This window comes from Bacillus rossius, chromosome 13 (assembly GCF_032445375.1).
Source record: "Bacillus rossius redtenbacheri isolate Brsri chromosome 13, Brsri_v3, whole genome shotgun sequence".
NCBI lineage: Eukaryota > Metazoa > Arthropoda > Insecta > Phasmatodea > Bacillidae > Bacillus > Bacillus rossius.
The window spans coordinates 5,824,024-5,844,911 of NC_086340.1; the positions used below are offsets into that span (position 1 = coordinate 5,824,024).

The 20,888-nt window shown below is 42.0% G+C and overlaps 1 protein-coding gene across 1 annotated transcript in view; it reads left to right on the top strand.

Moving 5' to 3' along the window:
- Positions 1-20,888, top strand: part of LOC134538141 (ankyrin repeat domain-containing protein SOWAHB) — a 288,272-nt gene that overhangs the window by 17,670 nt on the left and 249,714 nt on the right. Inside the window, exons 4-5 of the mRNA XM_063379181.1 lie at positions 423-551; positions 20,356-20,403. Coding sequence (XP_063235251.1) covers positions 423-551; positions 20,356-20,403 — 177 coding nt within the window. The remainder of the gene's footprint in view (positions 1-422; positions 552-20,355; positions 20,404-20,888) is intronic.

Genomic DNA, 20,888 nt, shown 5'->3' on the forward strand with positions numbered 1-20,888 from the left:
AAGATAAAAATGGAACTTTTAAGGTTTAAAGTCAATTTTACTGGCTACTCATATTATGGTTTAATTAATTTTCCCCGAAAAAATATTTAATTGTACCTAGTTTTTAAAATACTTAGAATTTTTTTGATTTTCAAAAGTCTAAATAAAATTAAATAATTTTTTTCTGAATCAATTAAAATCATGTCATGCTGTAGCAACCAGCATTGCCTTTAAAAACAAATTTTGTTAGTTATATATTCCATTTGGTTGTCCTTATCCATAAGGTTTGAATTGGGGGGTGGGGGCAGAACCTTTGCTCTAAGTAGATAGTTTTCTGCTATGTGCTTGTCAAACAAAATTTTTTTTATACTGTGATCTTTTTGTTTTATGCCTGTTATATTTCATGTTTTAATTTGTACGATATTATGTTTTGTGTATCCTAGGATGGAAATGAATCAGAGAAAGAAGAAGAACAAATTTTGAGCGTGAAGGAGCAGATGAAAAAATTCAACCGTCTTGCATCAGAGAATGAATCATTGCAAAATTTCATGACGAAGAAAGCAGTGGATAAGGTAAATGTTTTCTGCTAATAAATTGTTATTTGAATGTGAATGTTTTAGCTGTATTGTTTTGGTTTAAGAATACTTGGTATTTAAGTGCAGGTATTTACCATTGGTATTTTATGTTAGTAATAACTGATTATATTGGACCTAATACTATGTCAGTATTAAACCAATACTCTCCAATACAAAATGCAGTAGTTACTTTTGAAATACATGGTTAGGTTACTTGAAACAAGATTTTTTTAAACAAAATTTAGTATATGTTTCCATAGTTCATTGTTAAATCGAGTGCGTATGTTCTTAGATGATCCAAAATACTAATATTATGTTTGTGGTATTTTGTAAAATATGCAATTTAGAGGAAAGAAAAAAAAATTGGAACACAAGATGGTACAAATGAAGTAAGTACCACATTTCGTTTTATAGTTTACAATTTTAATTACTGATACAAACAAACATTTTTGTTAAATATTTTTGGAAGCCTCACATGGCTACCTTTGCATAATGACATGTTTGTTTATGTTCTAAATACGTTACAAATTGAATTATCTTGGCTTCTGGGTTGTAGCCGTGTTCTTGGCGAATAATTCACCGACGTTTCCGGTCAACATTGCAGTCGCCATCATCAGGGAGCAGTTACCTGTGCGTTATTAATAATGAATTATAAATAAAAATTCGTGCCCGGGGCCACAATTGCATATCATTTTGAGCACTGGAAGACATAAATACGTAAAATATTCTCGACGAATTTTAATCTGTGGTTTCTCATTGCTTATTACAACAACAATTTCGGCAATAAAGGTTAATTATTCTTGCATTTTAAAAATCTGATTACAGATAACTGCTCACTGATGATGGTGACTGCAATGTCGACCCGAAACGTCGGTGAATTATTCGCCAAGGAAACGGCAGCAACCCAGAAGCCAAGCTACTTAAGACAATGGCCGTGAAAGCCTGCGAACGTTATTTATTAACTTCACGCAAAGCCGATTCGTTACCGATAACGCGCATGCGCCCACGCTGGGACGACGATGACAATGCAGGTCAAAAAAAAAAATAAAGCGCAACAAAGACACGTATCCACCCGTTTGTGGGCCCAGCTAGTTTGTTGACGCGTCATTGGTCCTCGTTACCTCACGGTATTTTGTGCCGCGCAAGAAAGTTCGACCGACCAACTGTGTTAAGGGCCCCGCCTACCTGGTCACACAGACGGTGCGCAGAGCTTCAGGAAAAACAACGCGATTTCAAAACTACTCAAGATATCCGAGTGGGGTGTGTTTACGAAAAGCATTTAAGAGTTCGCTGAGGCCCGAAAAGTACTTTTAATTTTGTATCATGTTTTGAAACTGTATTTCTAGAAGAGTTAAAATGGCTGAAACGCATGTTTTCAGAGTAATTTTTAGGTGTAAAACAACCAGTACAGATTCTTGAAAGCACTTAAGGGGCTTGCATTACACCTTTATCTTCATTTCCCCGTAATATAAAAATACGGTCACCGCACAAATTTCACAGTTATCAATTGACGACGAGAAGACTGCGCGCCAGTTCAGAACCTTGAGCTTAGAGGCGATACCGCGCTAGAAATACCATCGAGCGTCGCGCTTATCATCCCGCCTCACTAACACACATACACCCCTGACGAGGCGGGCCCCTTAACGAGCGATGCTTGAGAGAAGGAAAAATAAGAAGGGGGTTGTCTGTAAAGTCGGTTTATGGACGATAATTTTACGTGATAACGTCATAAGAAAACATTAATGAGAAATTGCATACTTTTTAATTTTGAAATATTATTTACAGTTTTTGCAAATTTAATTTAAATAATTTGTTTAAATATAATCACGAACAATTAGTTGAAAAAGCCCGCCTTAACCTGTTTGACATTATAGAAGATTTTCTCGCACGTTGGTTGGCCGGTTCTTGCACGCTCGGCTCAGGCGGAACGTAAAAAACGAGTCATGATTTTTTCGTGCGTGCAGCCGGCGTTCATCGATTTATAAGACGTTATCACGTAAAAAAAAAAAATCTGGCTTGTTAAGCCGGGGACACAATTGTTTGCCTATAGGTGGTGGAGGGAGAGAGAGAAGGGTGTGAGTTGATGAAGTTCCAGCTAATTAACGGCCCTCATTAATCGCGCGTTCAGAAGCGGGGCTCGAGCGGAAAGAGAAATACTGGCTCGCGGTGACCCATGCTACAACACTTCACCCCTCCCTCTCCTCCACTATTTTTTTTTCTCTCCCCGCGCCAAAATTGCGGGCCGGGCCCGAAGCGCGCGAACAGGAGGAACGCCGGGGAGTTTATTTGACAGCGGTACACGCGCCGTCATAGGTGGGCTCCGAGGCCCGAGAGTTCTAGAAGGGGGGGGGGGGGGGTAGTGGGGATGATGCCGCTAGGGGTGGAAGTGTGTGTGTGTGTGTGTTTGTGTGTGAGGATCTAACGAATGAGTCCCGCAGCTACGCCCACTTCGTCAGGCCCCCCGAAAAAAGTGCCGGCGACATCGGCCCTGCCCTCCTATCCCCCCCTCACACACACACACACACACACAGGGGTAACATCGCGTCCCTTCGGCGGACCCCCGGTAAACAAACACCGACGAACCCCGGGTAACATCACGAGGAACCAGTGGCGAGGTGTGGTGGTGGAGGCAGGACGAACTGTCGGAAATAAATCCGGCAGTGCGACGACGCCCATCAAAAGTCCCTCGGTGTTTCGTACCCGCGCGCGGATGCTGTGAAGGGGGGGGGGGTGGCGGGGGTTGGTGTGGTTATTTATAGACGGCTCATGTTAATTCGCTAAACACCCCCCCCCCACCCCCACCCCCTCCCTCACCGACCCTCCCGTACCCCCGTGGCTAATTGAATTCGTCAATTCCGTCGTTGGTACACACGCTGCACTGTTGTAGGACGCGAACGGGCCGCGGTACCCTGCCGTGTTTTGTGGAAGGGGGGAGGGAAGGTTTTATAAAATCTACGGCCCAGGATTTTTTTTTTACGGATGTCAGCTGTCAAGCCCTTGTGACCCCGTGGCAAGAGGAGGAAAAAAAAAAGGTATATGCAAATTGTTCGTTTATCGAAGCGACGCGCTAAAAGTATCCCCCCCTTCCCTCCTCAACTCGCGACCCGCGCTCGAACGGAAATATATTTAGATGAAGTGCAACCTAATTAGTAAAAAAACACTATGTGTCTCGGAGTGTGTGAAAGGGGGTTGGGGTAAGGTGAAATTGTCATTCGAATTTGCGACCGTTTTGTAGGAACGTTTACTTTTTATTTTATTTATCGAAGTAACAGGGGATTTGGGTTTAGATGTACAAGAAAATAATTAACGAGTTGTACAAAACGGTGATCTTATTTAAATTCATAGACATTGTAGGCTGAGAGCGGTATGAACTGAGCAAGGTCGGTACCTAGTTAGGGAGAAAGGAATACATCTCGAAGTCTTTATCGATTATTATCGATAGGTCGCATGTGCAGCCAGATAGGCTGTTTACAGACTAGCTAAGATCATTATAGAAGGTTTTTTTTTAGTTTCATCTCGGAAATCATGGTTTTTCTGGGGCATTGAGGGGCAAAAGTAAGGGAGGGAGGTTTTTTTTTTTTAGTATATATACTAGGGATAGGCCAATTAAATCCTAAAATGCCATCAGATCCTTAATATTCGTAGGTTCGATATTCGAGGAAACCGATTCGAAGATAAATATTAAAGGAAGTAAAGTAAATTAAGAAATTCAATACTGATAACCTCTGAAGTTTACAAGTTAAATGTTTTTCTTCCTACCTATATTGTTACCATTCCCCAATATATCATACTTTTAACATGTAATTATATAAAATGAAATTACAATGTTTATTGATTCTGGAAAGTTTTTCACGAATAAAACATTTGAAGGGTTGAATGTTCCTTCAACACCATTTTACAAAAAAAAATTCTGGCTTGTGCTAGAACTCTATCCTAGCTGAAAAAAAGGAGAAGTTCACAAGCTTAATTTGTAATTTTTTTTATGAGTTAACTATATAACAAAGTTATTTTATCGAGATATTTTGTGATATCACAAATGGTTTTATTACCTCTTGATAGTGGTGAAGATGAAGTAAAATCGTCCGTAAAAATTCCTTAATTTTTGATTGCACAAGAGGGTACGAACCATGTAAATTATACAGTATGCTTAAGAAGGCCCCCGCCCACCCGGGCACACACACGGCGCGCAGAGCTTCAGGAAAAACAACGCGATTTCAAAACCACTCCAGATATTCGAGTGGGGGTATGCTTACGAAAAGCATTTAAGAGTTCGCCGAGGGCCGAAAAGTGCTTTTGATTTTGGATAAAGTTTTTAAACTGTATTTTAAGGAGAGTTAAAATGGCTAAAACGCATGTTTTCAGAGTAATTTTTAGGCGTAAAAACAGTACAGATTCTTGAAAGCACTTAAGTGACTTGCATTACACCTTTATCTTCATTTCTACGCCATATAATGTTACGGTCACCGCTCATATGCACGACGAGAAGACTGCGCGCCAGTCCAGAGGAGACACCGCGCTAGAAGCACCAGCGAGCGTCGCGCTTATCATCCCGCCTCACTGACACACACACACCCCTGACGAGGCGGGCCCCTTAATGAAGCCTAATTTCGATAATAAAACGTCTTAGCTCTCGGTGTACGGCGTTTGCTAAGAGTAATTTCGTGAAAATGGAACGGAAGTCGATGACACAAAGATGGCGGACCCCACGTGTAGCAACGTAAACCTGCATTTGGTCACTTGCGTGAGCATTAGAGCGTATGCCAAACGTTTTGGTGTGCCGAATGAAACTTTATGATGGTGAAACTACACCGTTAGAGATTACAGTAAATCTACGGACTTTTCAACGATCAATTCACCTCATATAAACGAAGTGTTCTTAATTCTATAACTGAATCGTCGTGGAAAATACGCCGTATTTCGACTTCCGAATTTTTGCTTTAGGTTAAGCGCACACGTAGAAGGAACAATTTTTTTTGTAGATGTCTTAAAAGTTTTTGAATTTTATATTATTATTTTCGTGTATTGATGTTGGAAGCCAATTGGCTTAGCACTCGTACATTTACGAAAGTAACTGTAAATTTACTAAGATCGCTGGATAATCGCTAACCAGAAGATCTCTTCGTAAATTTTAAGGTGAAAATATATTTGGTTGGTAGAAATGGTCTTACAGTAAAGAGTAAACGCAAAGTTTTAAAATACACAGAACTGGAGTTACAATGGTTATAACACGTATTATTCTCCTTGCAACACGTGAACGGTTCTCCGGTGTGGCGCAGCTGTAAGATCGCGCGCTTCGTTAACCTCGAGGGTCGTGGTTCGGATCCCGTCGCGCCGTGGGTCACAGGGGTGTCGAACGTGAGAGGGGTCGGCGAGGGTGCTTTATTCGCGTCGCGTATGTCGCCATTGTCGCGTCGCGTCCGTCGCGTATGTCGCGTGCGTCGCGTCTCTACGTCGCGTGTGTCTCGCATCGGGGACGCACCACAACGCCTAAATATCACAACGCCGAAATGGCAAATTGACCACAACGCCGACAGCTAGAAAACTGCTGTATACCACAACGCCGAAAAATGTCATTGCAGGACTGCCACAAAGGTTAGGTTAGGTTAGACTATGTTAGGTTAGGCTAGGCTAGGCTAGGATAGGATAGGATAGGATAGGCTAGGCTAGGTTAAGTTAGGTTAGGTTATATTACGCTAGGTTAGGTTAGTATTGATTTTGGTATTTCGGCGTTAAGGTACATTTAAGAAACACACACAAATTCATTCAGTTGTTATTTCGGCGTTGTGGTACACAGCAGTTTTCTAGCTGTCGGCGTTGTGGTCAATTTTGACATTCGGCCGTTATGGTATTTCGGCGTTGTGATAACGACCCTGTCGCGTCGCGTATGTCGCGTCCGTCGCCTCCGTCGCGTCGCTGTGGCCCGAGCTGTGCGCGGTCGGCGCAGCGATACATCGCGGGTGATGGACAGCGACGGCGTGACGGCGCAGAATCGTGTTCGACTCGTTTGGTAAAATGGCCCCGGGTGGGGGAAGACGAAAAAAAAGGAGGGGGGGGGGGTCTGTGTTCCTCGAGTGTTGAGCCACCAGGGGTGTGTGGTGGTAGGGAGGGAGGGAGGTCGAACAAGCCGTGCCGTACCAGCCAGGAGCCTGCGAGTAGTACTCACTCTGGAGCAGATGGAGAGAAAGAGAGAGGGGATACGTGTAAGAAAACTGAACGGACGATAGACTGTAGTCCATTCCAGTCGATCAGAACAACTTGGAACAGCCTTCCGTCTGCAACTGCCCAAAATTCCGCTCAACGGAGCAGTATCCTAAACTATTTTGCTTCCATTACTTATTGTTTCCGCACATAATTTAACATTTGAATGTTTTTGAAAGTAATATTTTTTTTACTAAAAAAAAACTTAATTGATGGATGTACTGAAGCAATGAAATCATTTGCTATCGAATAGTTTTAGATTAACCGTTAGAATTTAACCTTCGTCTAAAAACGCTTAATTTCTTCTCTATATAATTTATTGAATCAATAAAAATTTTGTTTTCGAAAAACCATTCAACCTGTATTTTTCAGGATTTTGGGATAACGTATTTTTTATCAATATATGAATCATATACTAATTATAAAAAGGTTTTGGATTTTTTTAATTTTTTCCCGAAGAATAACTAAAATATTTTGAAGCGAAAATTCTAAAGATATGTGCAAATTTTTATCAAGTCATTTCGATAGCTCCTTTGGATGTTTGGTATAATTTATATGCTTTTATTCTATCTACCATCGTAATATTAGCTAAACAAAATGTTACCCACAAAAAAAATAAGAGCTGCTACTCTACACGCTAACAAAAAAAAAATGTCCCTAGTTTCGCCATACAGATTTGATACACGTTTTTACTGTATGTTTCATACTTTCATAGAAAGACTAGCATTCGGGCATATTTTTTGTTAATAATTTATTGACTTAACGATGCGTTCAACGTATTTGTGAAAATCTTTGGCTGGGCTTACCCTACGTACTTTAGTATTTAAGTAAGTTTTATATATTGTTATAACTTTGTACCTTTGCTTTACTTAAATACTAATTTTTATTTAATAATATTTTTATTTATTTATTTAAGAATGTTATAATTTATAATAATTTATACGTTTTTAGTTTATACATAATATTTAATTTTAATAAATTGCTCTCTTTAACTTTCATCTTTATATAACTAATGTAAAGTTTCTTAGGTTATATTTTATATATTTGTTTCTCAGTTATTATACATTTACAAATGTTTACAATCGTCAAAATACCGCATGTAATTTGAAGTGACTGGATGCACTCACATACAAGCTTGCTTTCGTGAGTGCTAAATTTCCTGGTTAATTATGTGAATATTGTTAACAAAGTGTAAAAAAAATGGGTAATATATTATTATTATTATTATTATTATTATTATTATACTGTAAAGAAGTTTCGGTCCGAAATTCCGCAGCAAAGGATTGGGAAGTGATCGGGTTGTCTGGAACGCGCAATACCTAAAGATGGTTAAAAAAAAAAAAAAAAAAAAAAACTAAGGAGAGGGGGAGAATGACGTGTGCCCGCCTGCTGCCTGTCCGGCCTCTTTGACTAATGGCAGCCCGATCGAGAATGTGACCAGTCATTTGAGTAATTTCGGAGCCAGGCGCCTCTCCGCCCGCGCCGACTGTGTTTGCTTTACCCCCGGCAGCGAACACAAATTACCGGACAAGGAAGGGGGGTGGCGGGGAGCTGTGGAAGGATGGGGCGTATCTCTGGGATCTCTCTGCCTCTCTCCCCCCCCCTTCCCTTAACCCCACAACCTTCGAGTGTCCGTCTGACCCCCGTCCGCGGATAAACGATTGTCCAGATTCAATTCTTCCTCCGCGCGTTAATAGCCTCGCGCCGGCGGAGGCGCCCTCCCCCTCCTCCTCCACCTTGTCCTCGCTTCGTGCTTCTCATTCCGGCAGCGACGGCGACCACTCACGGCTCCCCTGACACCGTCATCACGACCACTCCGCGTGACAGGCAGATGGGCCTCCCTCTGGTCGACCAAAACACTCACTCTGGTGACCCTCCAAACATCTCTGATGACCCTCTTCACTAGTCATCCAAACATCTCTGGTGACCATCCACAGTAGTCATCCAAACCATTATGGTGGCCCACCACACTAGTCATTCAAACAACTCCGATTACCCTCCACAGTAGTCATCCAAACCATTATGGTGACCCACCACACTAGTCATTCAAACATCTCTGGCGACCATCCACAGTAGTCATCCAAACCATTATGGTGGCCCACCACACTAGTCATTCAAACAACTCCGATTACCCTCCACAGTAGTCATCCAAACCATTATGGTGACCCACCACACTAGTCATTCAAACATCTCTGGCGACCATCCACAGTAGTCATCCAAACCATTATGGTGGCCCACCACACTAGTCATTCAAACAACTCCGATTACCCTCCACAGTAGTCATCCAAACCATTATGGTGACCCTCCACACTACTCATCCGAACCACTCTGGTGACGCTCCACACATCACCCAAAAACACTGGTGACCCTCCACAGTAGTCTTCCAAATATATCTGTTGTCCCTCCACACATCATAGAAACCACACTTAAAGTGGATCAACCGCTACCATTTTAGATTTTTTTTTAGTTTCTTTCATTATAATTTAAAATTTTCGTTACATTACAAAATTTTGGCATGGCAGGGCGTATATAATATTTTCCCTCCGTGTTCGTCTGTAAACAGGTTACAGTCTGGAACAGCTATCCAGTTGAAAAATGAAATAATTAATCTGTGCTGAAAGTTGCTGCTAACATTCTCGCAATTTCGATAAGTCAGTTTTTTATTTAATTTTTTTATTTGTACGGTTTGAAATGGTTGAATACGACATTCTCCTTGAATTCATCATTATATCCTGTCATTCCGTCTCTTTCAGTCTGTCTTTGGTTTTACCCGTTCAATGTTGAGCACGCTAACTCGAATTTTGAAAACCATTTCTTTTATTTAATGTGCGCATGCTCTTTTTTAGCGGAGTTAATTGTTTCGTTTTCTTGTCATTGCTATTATTTGAGGTCTTTTTTTCTCTTATTATTTCCTGCTTGTGTCTTTTTTTGTTGTTGCGAAACTAGGTATTTGAACGTGGTTTTTTTTCGAGGAACTGAGTAGTGTTAAAAGGAATTTTCGCGGACACGACGGCAGAGTGGAATGTCGATGTGAAGTGCGAAGCCAATCCGAAGTGAGCACCTCGTTTTGCCTCGTGTTAGCGTGCGCCAACCTCATCAGTAGTTTCCCACCGGAGGGTTGTTTCGAGAGAGCGCGTCCGTCCGCACCTTAGCTGCACGGTCTAGCTGAGATTCGTTAATTTCCCCAATGTCGTGACTAATTTTCCCCCCCACGCCCCTTATTTTCTTGTTTTCGTTGAGGCGGGGTCGGTGAGGGGTTGTGAGTTTGTAAAACTTTTGGGGGATCCTCGAGACGTGTTTTCTTGAACTCGGGAGTTCCTCCCGTCTTGCTTCTTTCTCGAGTTGTTGTCTGTCGTGATGGTGCCTCTGGATCCAGAGGAGCAGATGGGGGGTGGGGTGTCAAGAGGGCGTAGCCCGTGTAGTTGTCTGCAGGGGGGAGGCGAGTGTTCGGGAATTTTCTTCTACTCTCACCCCCCCTCCTCTTCCGTGCAGCATCTCGACGACGACTTTGTTTGCAAAGTGTAACTGAGCCGCCTAAGTTATTCGCGATGTTCACTTATGTATTCCTCCCCTGTAACACCAGCAGGCGACTGACGGGGGGAGGGTATCCTCCAACCTTCCCCTCCTCCCCGGTTCCTTCTGAAAACCACCTTACACCTCCTTCCTCCCCTCTATATCCGAGTCACAAGTTCAACCCCTTGGTTTACCGTGCGGCTTTCAAGAAACAGAGACATTCCTGTCTCTCTCTCTTCACCGAAACTTCCTTTCCATCAGCCTCGTTCCTAGGCGCGTCTTCGTGGATCTTCCAAGAGACCTCTCGCCGTCTTCCTCAGCCCGACGCAACTTTCGACAAGTAGCAACTTCTCTCTCTCTCTCTCTCTCTCTCTCTCACTCTCACTCTCACTCTCACTCTCACTCTCACTCTCACTCTCACTCCTACTTTCCTGCGAATCCCGAGCAGAGAAGTAGCGCCGAGACTTGTTCCCAGTTGTCGGACATCGATGCCCCAAGAGTCGGCTTTTGTCGCTACAAGCTCCGCGTCGGACGAGGGAGAATCGCTCCGAAAACCACCTGAGTCTTTTTTTTTTTTGACGTGATAACGTCTTTTATATCTATGAACGCCGGCTGCACGCACGAAAAAAATTGTCACGTTCCGCCTAAGCCGAGCGTGCGAGAACCTGCCAACCACCGTGCGAGAAAATCTTCTATAATATCAAACAGGTTAAGGCGGGCTTTTTAACTAATTGTTCGTGATTAAATTTTAAACAAATTATTTAAATTAAATTTGCAAAAAAATTTGTAAATAATATTTGAAAATTAAAAAAGTATGCAATTTTTCATCAATGTTTTCTTATGACGTTATAACGTAAAATTATCGTCCGTAAACCGACTTTACAGACAACCCCCATTTTTTTTATTCCTTTTCGGATGGTTTTCGGGACTTCAAGGTAAAAACGTGCGAAATTTCTGGTAATCACTGTTACGCACGATGAAACAAGCGATGTGATCGGATGATCAACATGGACAGAGACAGGAAAGAAGCTGGAAAAGAGGAGAGAGAAAAAAATAGGAAATGAAGATGCAAGCGTATTGCAATAATTTGTGTGTACTGCCTTTAGTTATTTTTCCCTGTGAAAGTGTTTTTTTTTTTTAAATAAATGTTTATGGTTGTTGTTTGAGCACCATTCTACCACAACTTTTTTTTTTAAATTTAATGAAAATAGGATTTAGAGCCATACTTTCAAACTACCTTGATTGCCGTAAATGTAATAAAATAAAATTCAATGCAACATCAGTATTTTGTTAGCGGACTTTCCCACTTGAAACATTAAAAAAAAAGGAAAAATATTTCAACAGTGTGGGCATGATAAATAATGGTTCACCAATTTACCCCGTTTTACCCTATATGTTTATCTCGTCAGCCATCTTCCGAATCGGCCAAGCTGTGGCGTGAAAGCGGAGAGTTAAATACGATCAGGGGAAGAAAAAAAAATCTCACGCGGTGTTAAAAATTTAAGTCCTCCAGATAACCGATTGTTATAGACCGGAAAATTTCGCGAATTCTTTTCGCGATAGGCTAAAATACAAATCGTTATACCTCAGTGCTGCCTCTGCTATTGGTTCACAACTCACCTGGATGACCCTGGGCCAATGAGAAACACCCATCCAAAGCTTTATACGAATCACAGGCTGCTACGCTGGAACGTCTCACAAGACAGCAGCCAATGAGTGGGTGGCATTTTACCGAGTGTACGTAGAACCATTTAGTTCATCCTACAGGTCTTTGAACTCGCGAATTTTTCCGGTCCCTACCGATTGTTGACAACACCTCCAAAGTAACCAGAACGCCCAACTTGGGCCAAGAACTTTTATTACACGGAGGTAAAATGTTCACGGAGTGGATGCACGTTCTAAAGTGAACTCACTCTTGTGTTAGCACACAGCAGCTTTGAAAAGAACTCTCTGCGGAAGAATCGCAACGAAATTCCATCCTGTTGTGGATGTTGTCGAACAAAGGAATTAGCGTTAAAATTCGTTTAAAAAAAATTGTTTTTGTTAATCAGTAGGGGAAGAAAAAAATGAGGACACCTCCGCGTTCCATTGTACCTCCGCTCCGAACATTCTAGTACTCGGACCAGGAAACGGTTGTAATTTCCGCGTGGCAGTGACAAACAACTTTGGTTCACATTCTGGTGTTTTCGGCCGCATACGGACCCTTCCTCCGGAATGGTTATCATCGCCGAAGAACCGGCGAGTTTAGTACCGGGGTATACACCGGTCCGTGTGCTGGACGGGGGAAGAAAAACATGTTTTTTTTTAAAGAAAAAAAAAACTCCTCCTCTTGGCGTACAGCCCGTTTCGTATGCAGGACAGTCGCCATTCGCAGTACAAGTACGTGAAGAGACAATTTGTATTGGCCGATTTAAACAAAAAAAAAGTATATGTACGTGTATATACGTATGGTAGTTGGGAAAACTCCGGATGTTGGGGGGGGGGGGGGGGTAGGGGTAGGTGGAAATAAAAAAAACCAGGAACAAAAATATATATATATGTACATGCATATAAATTGCTAGTGGCTCGTGTTCGTCGTATATCGTGTGGGACGACCGCGTGCGTGGAAATAATACATTAGGCTACTTCACCAGAACCTTTTCATTTGAAATTTAAACGTACATGTTTTAAAAATAAAAAAAAGGTGGAAGAGTCTGGGTAGAAAAAAAAAAGGAGGGAGTTTAAACAAAAAAAAATCGCTGACAAAATGGACTGTGTGAGCCGAGGACGTGGGAAAAAAAAAAAAAAAAAAAGGTGAGGGGGTGTTAGTTGTGTCTTTCCGACTTAGCTTGCGGCTTTTCTACATTTCGCGAATTGTTTGTCGGTGTGGTTTTTCGAGTTGGGTGGGTGTAGGGGGGTTTATTCTTTTTATCAGACTCCTCTTACCGCTTGCCACTTCGTACCATTACCCTCTGGGAAGGAGAGAGGGGAAGGGGAGTGTGGTGGGCTCTATGCGTGTTTTTGCTCTGGTTGGGCTCTTTTCTCCGCTCCTGTCTCTCTTGTAAAAAAAAACTAAGTTTTCGAATTGGAAACATAAGCACTTGACCGTGGGCCACGACGCACGAGGTCTCCACGGCCGTCGCACGGGGCGCCTGGGGCTGTGCCCCCCCCCCCCCCCCCTCTTTATCACCCTCTTCTCCCCCCCTGGCCGACATGTTTTACCTTTCATAGCGACCACGTGAACAAGTTTGTGCAATTACTGGGCCGCGCCCAGGGGGTGACGGTGGGTTGAGACAGGGGTGGGAGTTGAAGAGAGAAGGGGTGGCAGCATTTCTCCTCCTCCTCCCCTCCCCAACAACCCCCACCACCCGGCCAGAGCACCAGGGGTTGTTTTAAACTGCCCGCTGGAGTGGATCCCAGAAATTATTGACGCGCAGGAAGGGGACGGTAGGTTTGGGTGGGAAAGAGAAACTGGCTAATGATACAGTATTTCACTTGCCATTGTGCCCTTTTTTTTCGTTTTTTTTTTTTCGACCCCCACCTCTCCATCTCTCTCGACCCCTGTGAGGGGGGTGAAAGGGGCTGGGAATTGACGCGGGGCCGAGTGTGTTTGTGTACGCGCGCGCGGGACAGACGAGCTGGATTACCACCCCTACTGGGGGGGGGGGGGGGGAGAGTGGGCAGTGGGGTGCGGCTGTAGTGCTGTACACCTCGCGTGGTTCCAGTTTATTAAACTACCACCCCCCTCCCCCCCTCCCCGCGCTTTTTTTTATAAAGCCTACTTTACTGCTGAATTTAAACTCTCTCTCTCTCTCTCACTTTCTCGCGTTTAAGTAATGGGTAAGCGGTATCGCGGACTTCATTTTCTTTTTTTTTTTTTTGTTTCAGGGGCCGTTCACGAATCATATTGGAGTTTTCTATCATTATTCCCGTTGATACCGACGAAAATTTTTTTTCCTTCCAAAGAAAGATAATGCAACTTTTTTTTTTGACGTGACAACGTCTAATAAATCGATAAACGCCGGCTGCTCGCACGAAAAAGGATGACTCATTGTCCCGTTACGCACATTGTCCCGTTACGCACATTGTACGCTTGCGCCGCATCTATCTCTCTTCCACCTTTGAATATATATACTGTATAGAAGTCGCCAGCCCAGGTTAAAATTTCTAATACGGTTTTGAGGTAGTTGGTTAATTCACCGCCGCAATCGCCACCATCTCTAGGGCATCGACTTGTGGTGGTCCCAAGTGGACAAGTGTCGAACTCTTCAAACACCCCTTCCCCCTCCCGTTGAACGACGTTGAGCTACAGTGAATGATTGATGAGGGGTGCGGGGTATGACAGCAGGCGACAGCGCTGCGCTCTAACGTGTAAATAACAACTAAGACGATACAGGGCGTTACGGCAGCGCACTGCAGCGGTGAAGTTCCCAATCTGCTCATACGATTCTGAAAAACGTAGAGTAAATCCTATCCACTCGCGACTTCTATACAGTATATATATTCAAAGCTTCCACTCGATTGGAACAACCATCGATTTAATAAAAAATGATTCAATTTTTTTCATAAAAGTATGCAATCATTTGATCAATGTTTTGTTATGACGTTGTCACGTTAAACTATCGTCCGTAAACCGACTTTACAGATAACCAATTTTTTTTCTTCCGTTTTTCTTCACAGGGAAGCTTCTGTGTTCGTCGGTGCTGTCATCGTTGTGTTTCTATGTTTGCTGCGTTGTCCAGGTTTTGTTGTCTTGCCTGCATTTGCTGTTTCATTGTTGAAACTGTCTGTACGTTTGTAAGCCCACAGTTTTGTTCGTCTGTGCTGTTATTTTTTTTTCCGTGACCAAATTCCACGGGATTCTTGTGCTGCGAAAGGCTAATTAAAATTAAATATATGTATCTGAAGGAATATAAAACGATATCACGCAGTAGACACCAGCACTGCCTGTTGACACAAAAATTTTAGTTTTTTTTTATTCCAGTTGGTTTTCCTTATTCATTCCGCACGAAAATGTGAAAAAATTCAACTTTCCCAGCTAATTATGCAAAAAAGGACGCGCTATATGTAGGTAGTTAATTCTGTTAAAGTTCAGCAACGTTTAACCGTGTTAACATAATAATGACTTGGAACGGGAAACAAACCTTAATGCAATAAAACTGGTTACCAATGGTATCTACTATTAAGTATTTCGCGCTTCAGCAAACCCTAGTAGCTAATTAAGTGTCCAGCTACCGAATATGGAAATTATAGCTAGTCCAGGAAATTATCTTTGAAAGATTTGTGCAATGGAAGTTCATGACTTGATGTAAGCTTTTGGTCATACGCCATTGCAAAGCACATGCAGTTGCCGAAATGTCGCTTGTTTCTGTTTTAGCAAACTATTGTGTTTGTTTCGTCTTTTCGTTTCGTCGTGTTTTTGTCTCGTTTCAACTGTTGTGCTGAATTTTTTTGAGTTCAATATTTTTGTGCTGTCATCATTTGTGGGATTTTTTTCCTTCTTTTCTGTTTTTGGAAAATTATTGTGTTTGTTTCGTCTTTTCGTTTTGCTGTGTTTTTGTCTCGTTTCAACTGTAGTGCTGAATTTTTTTGGGTTCAATATTTTTGTGCTGTCATCATTTGTGGTTTTTTTTTTCGTTCTGTTAGTCCATTTTTCTTTGTTTTTCTTTGTTTGTTGACCATATTCCTGTTATGGAATATTATGTGGTGTTTATATCCTGTTGACAACAAATTTTCAATTTTTTGCTTAATTTATGTTTTTGTCTTTTGTGTTTTTTGTAGTTTTCTTCTACAGACATACATGTGCTTTGCAATGGCGTATGTCCAAAAGCTTATATCAAGTAGTCCAGGAAACTTAATTCATAAATCTTACAAGTAAGTAGTTTCGTAATGGTACATTTGATTTATTTTTTAAACTTTACTTTCTAGACCCTAAAAAAAAAATAATCTGCGAAATAATCTCAACGTTACCCTTTCCTTCCTCCGTGTATTTCGTATTATTTATATTTCACTATGATTTCCTCATGTGTTGCATTCCGGACGTGAGCAAACTGCAATGTCCAGAGTGATTGGTCCCGCCAATACGGATTAAAAAAAATATCAAGGAAATGTAATTTATCGATTTTACGTCGACTCCCTTCGTTTGCATGCCATCTATGACGATAACTTATTAGAATAATAACATTAAATAAAATAAGAATACGTTTACACCGTTTGAACGAATACATCGCTACACTGCACTATGTGTATTTTTTTTTTAGAGAGCTCTAGTTTTTTTTGGTCTGTAAAGTTTCCTGCAGTGCGCTAGCCTTGTTTCCTTGTTTTTTTTTGGTAAATTAACCAGTGAGAATGACGTCACTGCGTGGTTATTGAAGCGCCCGTTTTCGATGTAGTCCTGACACTGCACTAAAAGTTTTTTTTTTTTTTTTTTTTTTTACTGCCATGAAGACCCCGGTGAAATTCCGCAATGTTTTTTTTTCCCCTCCGCGCAGTGTGTGTGTGTGTGTGTGTGTGTGTGTGTGTGTGTGTGTGTGTGGTTTTTTTCCCCCACTCATATTGCCACGTACTGATATCTTTATTTTTCCCAGGACCATTTCCATGGGTTTTAACGCCACTTTTCGAAACGCCGGTAAAAGTAGCACCTATCCATTATTCGGGGCTTGTACCGCAGGGAGGTCCTGGTTTTGGCATTGTGCGGGGGGGGGGGGGGGGGGGGGGGAAGTGGGGTGGCATTCGAGGGTAAAAAAAAATAAAAGTACATTCGAATAAAATTGGGACGCGTGCGCTGGTGGTGGGTGGAAGGGAGAAAAAAAAATGATGGCGTCGGGAGGCTGGGGAAAAAAAAAAGTTGTAAAATGTGTGTGTAGTGAATGTAGCCCGCGAGAGGTGGGGAGATATAGGACCCCGCGCCATCGGCCGAGCCCTGGACGGGGTGAAAATATGACCTCTGGGATTAATGACGTGCTTGTCACCGTTTCACCCCCCCCCCCTCCAACCCTTTTTCCTGCCCCCTTCCCCTTTTCACCCGAGAGCACCGGACAATTGCAGTAGCTCCGGTGATCGTATGAATGCTCACCACCCTCTCCCCTTCCCCCTTGCAAAGTCTCTTCCGACACCGACCCTCCAACGCGGTGTGTTTTATTACAGTGGCCGTCCCTCCCCTTTGGTCACCGCCCAGTTTTCATACGGACACAGCGGCGCGCGGACATTCTGTAGCGCGCCCAACTGGAACCCCTCTTTGTCATCCACCTGCACCGCTAGCCCGCCTTCATTACCGACGTCGTCGAAGCGTCGCTCTGAAACCCCGGGGACGTTTCGTTCGTGAAATTGTCCCCGCTTCTGTCCACGTGACAGTCCATAAACACCCCCCTCCCCCCCTCCAAAATCCTCTTCAGATCGCGAAAACCTAGCACGACTGTACCGGCCTTTTTTTTTTTTTTACAGTCCCGCTGGGCGGTATTTCACATGGAGATGAGTTTTCATCATCTGGAGCATTATCATTTCAACCGTTGTTGCGTTCTGTCCCAGCCATGGCTTGTAAAAATTACCATTGTTCTGCTACTGATGTCTTTTTTTTTTTTTAAACCCCAAGGACCCCCTCTTGCGACCGCGTTTAATTTTATTTTATTTATTCAAATTTTTTTTTTCCGGGTGAGAAGAGGGTTGAAATGCACTCGGTCGCGGAGCGGACTCTTCTGGTCGCGGCGCAGTTGGCAGCAGCTGTTCGTCTCGTCACGTGGGGTCGTGGTCCTCTCACGCTGTCCGGGTCGTAAACCATCTTAAGGCCCCTCGCCTCGTCAGGGGCGTATCTGTGTCGGCGAGGCGGGATGATAAGCGCGACGCTCGCTGGTGCTTCTAGCGCGGTGTCTCCTCTGGACTGGCGCGCAGTCTTCTCGTCGTGCATATGAGCGGTGACCGTGACATTATATGGCGGAGAAATGAAGATAAATGTGTAATGCAAGTCCCTTAAGTGCTTTCAAGAATCTGTACTGTAGGTTTTACGCCTAAATATTACTCTGAAAACATGCGTTTTTGCCATTTTAACTCTTCTAAAAATACGGTTTAAAAACTTAATCCGAAATCAAAAGTACTTTTAGGCCCTCGGCGAACTCTTAAATGCTTTTCGTAAGCAGACCTCACTCGGATATCTTGAGTAGTTTTGAAATCGCGCTATTTTTCTTGAAGCTCTGCGCACCGTGTGTGTGCCCGGGTAGGCGGGGGCCTTAAGCGTGGAGTACTGGCTCCGAATGCAGTTGAGTGCTTAGTGTGTCTCAGATTGCAGTACATAGTAAACGGCGCACGCTCTAAAAAATATTGTTTTCTATGTCCGTAAGTTTTGATAGTTTTTAAGACCATGAATAATGTGTACTTGACAGCATTATTACAATTGTTGTCATTCTGAAAGAAACAAATAAATAATTCAATGACACAAACACCAATCATTATTTCACAGGAGAAACTGTTTTGTAGCAGCTGGTCGCTATTAGTAACAAAGCATTCATAGAAATTGTGTGCTTTGCTTAAATGATTCAAGAATTTATTGGCGAAAATGGTTGGAACCAAATTTGTGTATTTCATTAACGTCTCCTTAGAAGTAAAAATCGAATATTATCATATTATGCTCTTAATGAAATACAGCAAAAAAAATTTTTTTTACAAAATTCTCAATTACATTTTTTTCCTTACAAAATACAATGTTTCAGGTAAATTAAATTTTTTTTTCATTAAGTTATGTTTAAACCTTTTACGCTCTATGGTATTGTAAATCTCGTTATACTTACATTTACCTTTTGGAAAAACCTCCTGACTTTGGTCTACTTATTTAATGTAGCACAAAACTGGCGCCAAGAGGTAATTAGGCTCGTGTTTTCTTTTTCCGGGTGGTAAGGGAGGGGCTGCCTTAAAAGTAGATGGCCTACTCGTTTTGGTTCGGCAGGGAGTAGCGCATTATAAACTGGTTTCACCCGTGCTTAACATATTTCATCCCAAATTGGCGTTGGCTGATAGACCACTGAGAAGTCCGACTATGGCGGGGCCGAACTCATTTATGGTCCGAAAATCGAGCCTACTTTGCGTTATTTGAAGTAAAAAATATTATTTTTGGAATAATATTTCCAAACCACACGATTAAAAAAAAAATTATGAATATGTTGAGAGGAGTTATATTTCCGTATGCTGTTTTTAAACTGTAGTTAGAGGAGTAAAAATGGCTTAAAAAAAAAAAAAAAAAAAAAAAAAAATTCAGAATAACATATAGGGATGAAACGCCCCTGTACAGAGCCTTGAAAGCACTTAAGGGCTTGTATTACACCTTCATCTTGATTTCTCAGTCTTATAAAATTATTACTGTTATCGCGCAAATTTTATAGTTGCCCTGAGCACGAAGAGAAGACTGCGCGCCATTTCCAGCGCCTTGTGCTTAGAGGCGATACCGCGCTCTAAGCGCCGGTGAGTGTCGCACTTATCATCCCGCCTCAACTAACACAACTATGCCCTCTACTAGGCGGGCCATTTAATGGGGGACTTTGTGGACATAGGCCACCAAGTCTGTTGCCTGATGACGGGAGCAGATGTTAGTTCCCGAAACGTCGCAACTGTTATGTCTTGGGCAGTTAGTTCATCTGTTTTGTTATCGTCGTGTTTCCAAGAATATCTGTCAAGTCTCATCGCTGGGTTTCTTCTTTTTGTCGCTTTGTTGTTCAAGGTTGTTGTTCGCTTTTATATTTACTGTTCTTGTCGTGACTGTTTTCATCGATCTCAGCCCGCTGTTTCCGTCTTTGCTGAAATATTTTTATGATTAAAATTCTTACCATGGAATTATATTAGATGTATAGATATTTAACATTAGACATCAGCTTATTGTTATTTTTGCTTGTTCTCCGTGTGTTTATGTATTCATATTTGTTGCCCCCACCCAAATCTGAAATTAATAAGCCATTCTTATGGCGGGGTTTTCAAAAACATTTTTTTTTTATGAATTGTAGATGTGAGTGGATATATATATTTAGTTTGTAGTTTAGGGGGTGCATTTGTTTGGCGCTTAAGATGATTTGTTTTCACTTCTGTTGATGAAATTTTTTTTACCGTGTTTTCTGTTTCTTTTTGTTCACAGGATGTGGATGACGACGACAATGTGTCCGTGACTTCCGTAAGTGTTTCGGTACGTAGTTGGCTGGAGGAGTGGGGGCAGGATGATGTCATGAACACACTACTGATAAACAATACACTTCAAATGATAACCACTTATGTGCCACTAACAAAAAAAAAACACACTAATATTGAGTAAAAAATTTAGGCAATAATCTGATTATTTTATGATTAATAAAAGATCTGGTTGCAAATAGCACATTTTTTTCAGGTTATGCAGAGAGAAATTTGACCCATAATCATATGTCTCCCACGCCACCCCCAAACTGTCGTCTCCTTCATATACCATTTAATTTCAGTCCAATGTTCAGAAAGATGTTCGAAAATGACAAACCCTGTGTTAAAATGATAAACACGATTGGTAATGTAATGAACACACTACTGATAAACTATAAACTTAAAATGATAACCGTGCACTATTATGAAATGTAATCATACATTACCACTTAATATTGGCACTAAACTTTAAAGATAGAAAACATAATGTAAGGGTCCCAG